General features: G+C 43.8%; 1 protein-coding gene across 2 annotated transcripts in view; it reads left to right on the forward strand.

The window, feature by feature from the left end:
- N4BP1 (NEDD4 binding protein 1) overlaps positions 1-8,905 on the forward strand; it is a 41,266-nt gene extending 32,361 nt beyond the window's left edge. Inside the window, exons 6-8 of one of the 2 annotated variants that reach the window (XM_088466209.1) lie at positions 1,117-1,224; positions 2,375-2,482; positions 4,634-4,710. In XM_088466209.1, the coding sequence (XP_088322335.1) occupies positions 1,117-1,224; positions 2,375-2,482; positions 4,634-4,664 (247 nt within the window). In that variant the 3' untranslated portion in view covers positions 4,665-4,710. Of the gene's footprint in view, positions 1-1,116; positions 1,225-2,374; positions 2,483-4,633; positions 4,711-6,521 lie in introns of those variants that run through there. The other variant, XM_088466208.1, reaches the window with a different exon arrangement.
- The last annotated feature ends 385 nt before the right edge of the window (positions 8,906-9,290 follow it).

Consider the following 9,290-nt stretch of genomic DNA (forward strand, 5'->3'; position numbering starts at 1 on the left):
ACGAGGAAATAGTTGTTCCGGCCTTTAACTCACCGGGTCTTTCCGTGGGTGAGGCCTCTTTGGATGTTGTGCGGGCCTTAAGGACTTATGTTGACCGCACTTCTTCGTTTAGGAAGTCGGACGCTTTGTTTGTCCTCTATGGCTTCCGTAAAAAGGGTTGGCCTGCTTCAAAGCAAACTTTGGCAGCCTGGATCCGTATGGCTATTTCTGAAGCTTATCTTCATGAAGGCCTACCGGTCCCTCCTTCTCTGAAGGCTCATTCCACTAGGTCTGTGGGTCCTTCGTGGGCAGCTCGACGTGGTGCCTCGGCAGTTCAGATCTGCAAGGCTGCTACGTGGTCCTCTGTCCATACCTTCGTGAGGTATTACAGGTTTGACACCTTCACCTCTCAGGATGCTTCCTTCGGGCGGCGGATTCTCCTTTCTGCACAGGAGCGTCCCTACCCTTAAAGGATACTGCTTTGGGACATCCCCAAGGTATCCTGTGGATACCCTATGGACCCTGAAGTAGAAAATATGAGATATGGTAAGAACTTACCCTTGTTATCTCTATTTCTACGAAGTCCATAGGGTTCCACAGGACTCCCGCCCTGTCGCACCTGTGCTGCAGATGGGCTTTGCTCTGGTCACCGGTTTTCCGTCTCCCTCTGGTGAGAATGTGATTCTTGTATGTGTCCAGATCTTTTTTTCTCTCTCTTCCTTCTCCTCCTCCGGCCTATGGCTTGATAACTAACTGAGGTGCCTTGGCTCGGGGGCGGGGTATAGGAGGGGGACCCTAGTGCATCCTGGGAGGCTGAAAAGCTTAACTCTATGGTGCCCAGCGACTGACGTCACACCTATACCCCAAGGTATCCTGTGGAACCCTATGGACTTCGTAGAAATAGAGATAACAAGGGTAAGTTCTTACCATATCTCATTTTTTTTTTTTTTTTTTTTTCCCTTTTTTTTTTTTTTTTGTGTAAATCATTATGTCCCATGGGAGCGTACATACTCACAGTAATAAAAGAAAAAAGAATGGGCGCTCTCAATATGCCCCCAAAAAGTCAGGTTCGAAAGTGATCAGCATAATCTTATTATAAAAAATATATAATCTATTTTTCTCTTCCACTCCCTGCAGATTCCTCTTGCACTTGGCAGAGAGAACTGGAGGAATAATAGTCACGAATGACAATCTCCGAGAGTTTGTTGTTGAATCACCGGGGTGGATGCAGATCATTAAGGAAAGGTCAGTACGGTCATTTAGTTACACCCTCCCAGAGTTGTCAGTAGAATGGGAAGAAGGAATTTTATAGCTCCAGTATGAAAGATCACAAACTGCCATAAGTAAATGTTTCCACAGATTGTATTGGCTTAAAATGTAACTGACATTTGCAATATTTAATATAAAGGAAATTCCCCCTTAGGTGATTCTTCTATTGTGTATGTCAGATTCAGTCTGTAGGTGGAGCTGTTGCCTATTGACAGTTAAGCACATAGCGCTCTCTGCAGGTTATCTTGGGCACTGAGGCTCGACTTTAGCAAATAAGGCTTTTTGTAACGGGTTAGTGCAAGTGTGTTCTTACCTATAGAAATTAAACATATTACTATCATTAGTCTAACTTGCACTTATCAAAGTTTATATCCCACTGGTTGTTATAGCTACTGGACATCTGATATTAGCACCATTATTCTAAATTAATTTGTGCTTTTTAAATCGCTTTTGAATGGTCTATTGCCAAACATGGAATTTGTGTGACATTATTCTTTTTACCAGTTGGGTAAACTGGTTTATTATTGTCTCCCTCCGCTGAGAAACTTCACTTTTGTGAGTACTATGAGGCAGATTTATCCCCCTAATATGCCTTTATAGGGCCTGCTTCAGACTTGTACGCAGATCCGATGGCGGGGACGACTGCGCATGCGCATCACCTGTTCTGCTCGTGTGCAAAACGGGTCTTGCAAGATCGCTCGTAGTGCCCCCTAAGCCACAGCATGATTGACATGCTGTGGCTATTGTAGGGCGTGAACGGCGTCACTCACCGTTTTACAAAACGGTGGCGTATTGCCTCCGTTTTGTAGGCGTGCCAAGGTCTGCGTCTTCCAATGCAGATTTCCTGGCCCTGGCTGAGCAGTGCCGGCGGTCATTCTGAGTAAGCTGAGACTTACTCAGCTGGCCGTTGGCTGTGACCATCGTGACTGGTTATCTGATGCTGCGTCTTCAGATGCCTCCTCTTGTATCCAAAGACGAAACAGCGATGCTTATAGCGTACAGCTCTGAATAAGGCCTGTTCCCAGGAGATGAGCCACGGACATACTGCGGACATTACATTTCTGTTGGAATAATGAGGTTTTTATTTTATTCTGGATTGAGCAATCATTTTTTATTTTACACGCAGACTATTACAGTTCACTTTTGTTGGTGACATATTCATGATCCCAGATGACCCCTTGGGACGATACGGCCCGAAGCTGGAAGATTTCCTCCGCCAGCAGTCTGCGAACAGGTAATACTCCAGCATTGGATGTACCGTGGATTCCTCAGACATCGTCCATTATGAGAGATCTAGTTTACTTTCACCAATAGGGGGAATAAGGCTAGTCCTCTCAGGGGAGGGCACGTCTCTGGGAATGGGTGTATAGATTAAGGCCATAGGATTTGCATGCAATACACATAGTTGGAGTGTACTGTGGATGGAGCTACATACAACAGACATTTTATTGCTTGACTTCACAAAAGGAGATGGGTATGCCCTAATGGTTAGTAGTGTAAAACACAGGTTGTCAAACTCTGTCCTCATGACCTCAAACAGTGCATGTTTTCCAGGTCTCCTCACAGAATCACAGGTGATATAATTAGCTCCATCTGTGGATCTTTTAAAATGTGTCAGTGAGTAATGACTACACCTGTGCTCCTGCTGGGTGACCTGGAAAGTGTGACCCGCGTCGGGTCCTGAGGACCGAGTTTGAGAACCTCTGGTATAAAATACAAAATGAGTGCATTGGAGGCTTAGCCTGGAATTCGGTGCATAATCTGTACACAGCAGCCGATTAGTAAAATAAAGATGTTCGTCTGACTTTAACAATATTCTAGCAAGAAAACAACAAAAATTTAGTTCAGCCTGGCGCTAATGAATGATGTTAAAAATATATTTATTGTCCAGCTGCATCCACCAAAGGGCCTGTGTGCACCCTAAGAAAAGATTACCAAAGTAATCAGATATATAGATAGATAGATATAGATATATATATATATATACACATAATGAAGGTGTTGCGCTTAAATAATACATTTAATAACTAGACATGGCAGAATCAAGACACCAAATATAAATTAAGAAATAGTTCTCTATTAGATGTCAATAGCGACAATGAAATACAATAATACAAAAAAATCAATAGTAAGAACTAGTTCTTTGCTAGAAGTCTGTACAGACTAATCTGACTGATAGAAAAAAGTAACTGCTACAATAAAAATAGGTTCCCTATTTAGGATCCATTTATATAGAACACCCTGGCCAAAGAACAGGATAATCTCACCGGACAATTTGTCCACAAATATGAGTTTTGATTCACCTTATCCGACCTCCGGGTCTTATGATATTAATGCGTGTAATAGACTCTGAACTGTGAAATGGGGCCGTTAGATTGTCCTCCAGATCTTATGACAAATATATACACTCGGGACTCCGTAAAGAAGGCTGCTGGCCCAGAAGTCTCCCACTTGGAAGTATACGGCAGGTGATCTATGAACGAGTAAGTCCAAGGCTATGATTAAGTCAGCTTGTGACCGCCCTCACCTCCTCCTGCAGCAGTCCAGGTGTAATGTAATCAATAGGTGCGTGGTGATAGTCGTGCTGACGGCTCTCCTGGATCAATGAAACCGACTCCAATAGGTAATGACGTCTGGTATAAATAAAGCAAATAGTAGCAGTATTTAAAAATCCTCTGATCCTCTGACGCGTTTCGCTTCCAATCTATGAAGCTTTATCAAAGAGTTTTGAAATTAATCCTTTAATGGAAACTTGGTTCTTCTGTTTTTATTCCGTTAGCAGAAGTCTTTCCTGGGTTGTCCTACATTTATACCCAAGCATTACCTCTCCAGAGACACAGTGCTAGCCGGCTTCCGCATACAAAATATGTACCCAGTATCTCTGCCTCCTCCTTCCAGTGCCAACTCCAGTCAGGCGTCTTTACTGGGGCATAACAGTGTATGGTTATAAATATTTGTCTGAATCACTGAGGACATGACTGAAAAATGGAGCTGGTTGGCATACGCGTATATGGCATGTCCACACGTGTTCAGCAGAGTACAGGTGCCAAGAATTGCTGGGGATCGGTATGAAATACCGACAGTCAGGATCCTGGTTGTCAGAATCCCGACGCAGGGATCCCAACAGGGTTAACATACTGACACTTGGTTGGTATGCTAACCCTAACCTACCCCCCCATTAGTGCACAACCCTAACCCACCCCCCCAGTGCCTAACCCCTAAACCTAACCCTCCCCCCAACCCCACTACTTATTCTGGCGGTCGGGATTCTGACCGGCGCCAGTAATGTGAGTGTCCGCATCCCATTTGCTGGGATGAGCGGAGATTATGTCTTCAATTATGATTGTTTTACATTAATTATATAACCAGTGACTTCATCTTTCAGGGAGATGAGGAGGAGACCATATAATTACTGATCACTGCGTCAAGACCACCAGACACCTAAACATCCAAATGTTCTGTTCTCTCTAATAATAAAAATAATTTTTTTTTGCAACTAGTTCTGATTATTCTACAGCATTTACTTTAGTCTTTTCTGTAGACTTGCTGAGCTTATTAGTGTTTCCAGCTTAGCCCTGTTACTAGATGACCCAGTGGATTTGGTAATATCTTCTCTGTGTTTCAGCAATTGTTTTTTACAGGGGTGGGGAAGGGGGGGAGAGGAGGGGATCATGGGATGTGGAGCAGAGATCCTAAGGCTGCAACTTAGTGGATGATCATTGCGATAATTCAGTCACTAGTGACCTAATACCATATACACCAGGGGTGGCCAAGCCGGTCCTTGAGATCCTCTAACAGTTCTTGTTTTTCAGACCATCTGTGGATCTGTAAAATGTGTCAGTTATGCTGGGTACACACTAAACAACGTGTACTCAGCACGATCTCGTTTGCTACGGGTCCCGGCATCGGCAGGGGCGTACACACTTGCCGACGGCGGGGGCCATGCCGCATTCGTCAGCATGGCCCCCACTGACTATAGCGCCAGTCGGACAAGCATGTAGGTCCGATGGACGATGTCGCTGACGACATAGCGGGTACACACTGCCCGATGTGGACGATATGTCCTCCGATCGGATGACCTATCGTCCAGTGTGTACCCGGCTTTACAAATGGATGCGCTACATCTTTTAATATGTGACGGTAATGACTACACCTGTGCACCAGCTACGTGGTCTGGAAATTGTAAACTGTGAGGGGACTAAAGAGCAGCGAGTGCCGGAAGTAGACTCGCCCAGCAGAAGCAGAAATTGTGTCGGGGGCACCCGTGCCCTGTGTGGTGACAGCTGGTCGCTCCTGCTGCTACAGAACCTGTATGCGTCGGACAGTCCCACGATATGTACACTGAGAATAGAGTGACTGAGTACAACTGTTCCCAATCCGCTGACTGCGCCCCAGTCACTCACCAGCTATGGTATCAGGTCTCGCCTGCCGCTGTCTCATTACACATACCAGCCCGTTTATGGATGGCGCTCATTTTTTCCCAGGTCCAAACTAAACAGCACAGACAATAGCATCTGAGACACACAGAGGTCAATGGAAAGTTGAAGGGGAGGAGGGACATATTACAACGGGGTCTATTTACTAAGCAGTGTTAGTAGACAGAGTGATAAGGTGCCAGCCAATCAGCTCCCAACTGTCATCTCACAGGCTGTTTGAAAAATGACAGTTAGGAGCTGATTGGCTGGCACCTTGTCACTTTTCACTCTGTCTCCTAACACTGCTTAGTAAATAGACCCCCTGAATCTTATATTTGCAGTTATTTGTCCTACTTAATGTACTACCTATGTGCCACAGTTATGTCCTGTGGGAAAGGATGGGTGGCCACGGACAAAACAAGACAGGACGGCGTGCATGAGATTAAGCGCTGGCTACTTCTGAGAAGGTTATGGACTCATTGCATGCACTGAGGCTGCTAGAAGATAACCAGGAGTATATGATGACAATGACTACCGCTATAGGGGAAACAAACACATACCCTGGCCCACAGCAGCAAGCGGGCGGTTAGGGGGGCTCTAAATGGAAAATGATACTTGAGCTGAGGCATAGTAAATGTGTAATTTTAGATCAGCTATGCATTTATTATATGGTCATCTTAATTTGGATTAGGTTCACGTTTTGCAGCAGCAGCAATAATCTAATTAAAAAAAAAAAAAAACACAAATTTGAAAGAATGTGAATATATCCGAAATCGTACTTTGTACAATGACCTGGTGCTTGTTCTGTTTATGTATATTATGCGCACTAGATAACGTCCATTATTTTTTTCTCCTCAGAAACACCCCCCTCACCCCCCATCCGGCAGACAGCGGAGTGTTTTTCCCAAGCCATGACGCCTCTTTTCCACAGATGGTGGCAACCAATGTTGATCACCTTCATCCTAGAGTTTTCCCAGCCACAAAGACAAATGTAGATCACCTTCATCCTAGAATTTTCCCAGCCACAGAGACCAACGTAAATCACCTTCACCCTAGAGTTTTCCCAGCCAGAGACACAAAACCCCCCTTTACTTTGGCTATGCAGAATATACTACGACCCCGGGCCGTTACTCCGCCGCAGAGGAGTTATCACGAGACACTGTCGTTAAAAGACTCCCTATTGAAGATTTTCCCCGAGTCGGAACAAAGAGAGAAGATCAACCAAATCTTGTCTGCACATCCCTATATGAGGGATCTCAATGCGTTGTCTGCGATGGTCCTTGACTGACAGCTATAATCGCCCTGTGCTTCTATATCACATCCTGGATCCATGAACAGTCTCTAATCTATCACCAGCACTACTGTGTTTTATTAAAATGTTACTTTCCTTGTGTGTCCTTCCTGTCACAGTACTTGAAGTGGATCCGTCACTCCACACAGTGGAGGCGGCCATATTGAGAGCTGAACCAATCTGCAGGGGCTCATTTCAAATGTTTGTGAACATAAATGTGGTCTGGGGGAGGGGATCCTTTTTTTTTTTTTTTTTTTTTTTAACACACATATAATAATAAGTAACTTGTCACGTGAGATAAGAACTCACCATAGGACATCAGGTTGAAAAAAAATATGTTTATAATATTTCTTTTCCTAAAATTACAGATGTAAATTTTGTAGAAAATATCCCCAAAACTGTTTCTGGAGGATTTTTGCTGTTTTGCTGCGTGCGATGCGCAGGTGACTAATGATTTTGTAGAAAGGAAACAAGTGTTTGTGAACACCATCTAGTCAGATCTGTATGTATGATCTAATTTTTATTTTATTTTTTAATCTTTTTGTTTTGTCGTTTTTTTTTTTAATTATATATATATATAAAAAAAAAATGACAATCGAAAACTATCCCATCTAAATGCCACTGAAGGGATATACTAAACCTGGTGTAAATTTATATCCTATGGATTATATTTTATATATATATATTAAAAAAAAAAATTAATATGTATATATATATGTATATATGTTTTATTATTTTAGTTTAATCCACCTACAAATACCATGAAGAGTACCAGAAATTAAGATTCAGACGGAAAAACAGTGTTATTAAAACCTCTAAAAAGGAACAGTGAAGGCATTTCCCATACCAACCAATCAGATACCTGCTCTCATTTATATAGTACAGTGTAGGAAATGATAGCTAGTATCTGATTGGTTGCGATGAGGTGCACCGTAGCTGTTCCCTTTTAGAAGTTTTAACAACTGTAACTTCATACCGGACCATTGTTAATGTTTCATCAACATACATTTTATGTTATTTCACCTAACGACAAGTTCAGAATAAATTTTAAGGAAAAAAATGTTGAAGTTTAGAGCATTTGATGCCCAATATTTGCTTAACTTTCAAAAAGATGTTTTGCTCCATCCTGGACGCCGTAGCGTCAGTACTTGGCGAGCTTGTTCAACGAATCAATGAAGATTACGGTGTGAATGGCTATAAGCAACACACACTTATAGTTTATTAATGACCTTCCCGCAAGCTAGCTGTGCAGGGGGACACAAAGTGATCATCAGTACATGGCTGTAATGTGCCGTTTTCATTTAGAAATCACTGTGTGGAAGGCTGAGGACACAGGGCCTGATTCAGAGCCGGACGCTATTTGCGCTCGCTCAGAAAAAGGGGCCGGCTATTTAAATTGAGCGCTCGCTCTTTGCGGTCTGTTGACGCCTCTATGTCTGAGCGAGCGAACGAAACATGCGCTCGCTATTTTGTAAAGACGCCCCCTGGCCGCTTGCATCATACGTCATCTCCGCTATTTATTAGATTAATCGAGTACATCGAAAGGCGTCTGAACTGCTCGCAGTGCTTGTGGTTGGATTTTCCTGCGAACAGTTCAGGCTAAGAAACAACCAAGTGACGTGGTCGATGACGCTGCTTTGTTAATTATGCACACCCTTAAAACGCCCGTTTTGACCGTTTGGCACGCCTGCGTTCGGATCACCACTCCCCGTTTTCAAGCACCTTCTCCTGTTACCACCCACAAACGCCTCATCCTGTCACTCAAATTAGCAGGCACTCACTATTTTGCGAGCGCTCGATTTCCGACCGTACTGACTGGTTGGCGCATGCGCATTACGACCCATGCGCAGATGTGCGAACATCGCTCGGAGCGAACGACCGGCCGCTTGCGAGCGGCTCTGAATCAGGCCCACTGTCCAGTTTTACGTTATCTAAATGTTATGAGGGTTTACATAGCCAAATATATTTGCAATAAAAGGTGTCTGATAGAAAAGCTCTTTCAACTTGATTTAGTGACGTTACACCAGTCGTTCTCTCCTCTTGCATCACAGCAGACTTCGGACACCGGTTGCTCCCCCAGCCCTTGTGTAATGGGTGGGTCTCCTCATTCTTCTGCCAGTGAATGCTGGGTAATCGCAGTTCTCTGTGCTGAATCGCTGCATGTACCCCCCCGTGTTACTTCCATAATATGTGCAGGGGACAACACCAGCTTTCAGAATCCAGCACTACATGGTATTCTGGCCATTTATGTGATATTTGGGGAAGAGAGCTAAAGGAGGGTTTGAGAGGTGTTTTATTCAAATAAACGACATTTCCCAGCAAGCAAGCAATGATTA

Source organism: Taudactylus pleione, unplaced genomic scaffold, assembly GCF_031769625.1.
Source record: "Taudactylus pleione unplaced genomic scaffold, aTauple2 ptg002645l, whole genome shotgun sequence".
NCBI lineage: Eukaryota > Metazoa > Chordata > Amphibia > Anura > Myobatrachidae > Taudactylus > Taudactylus pleione.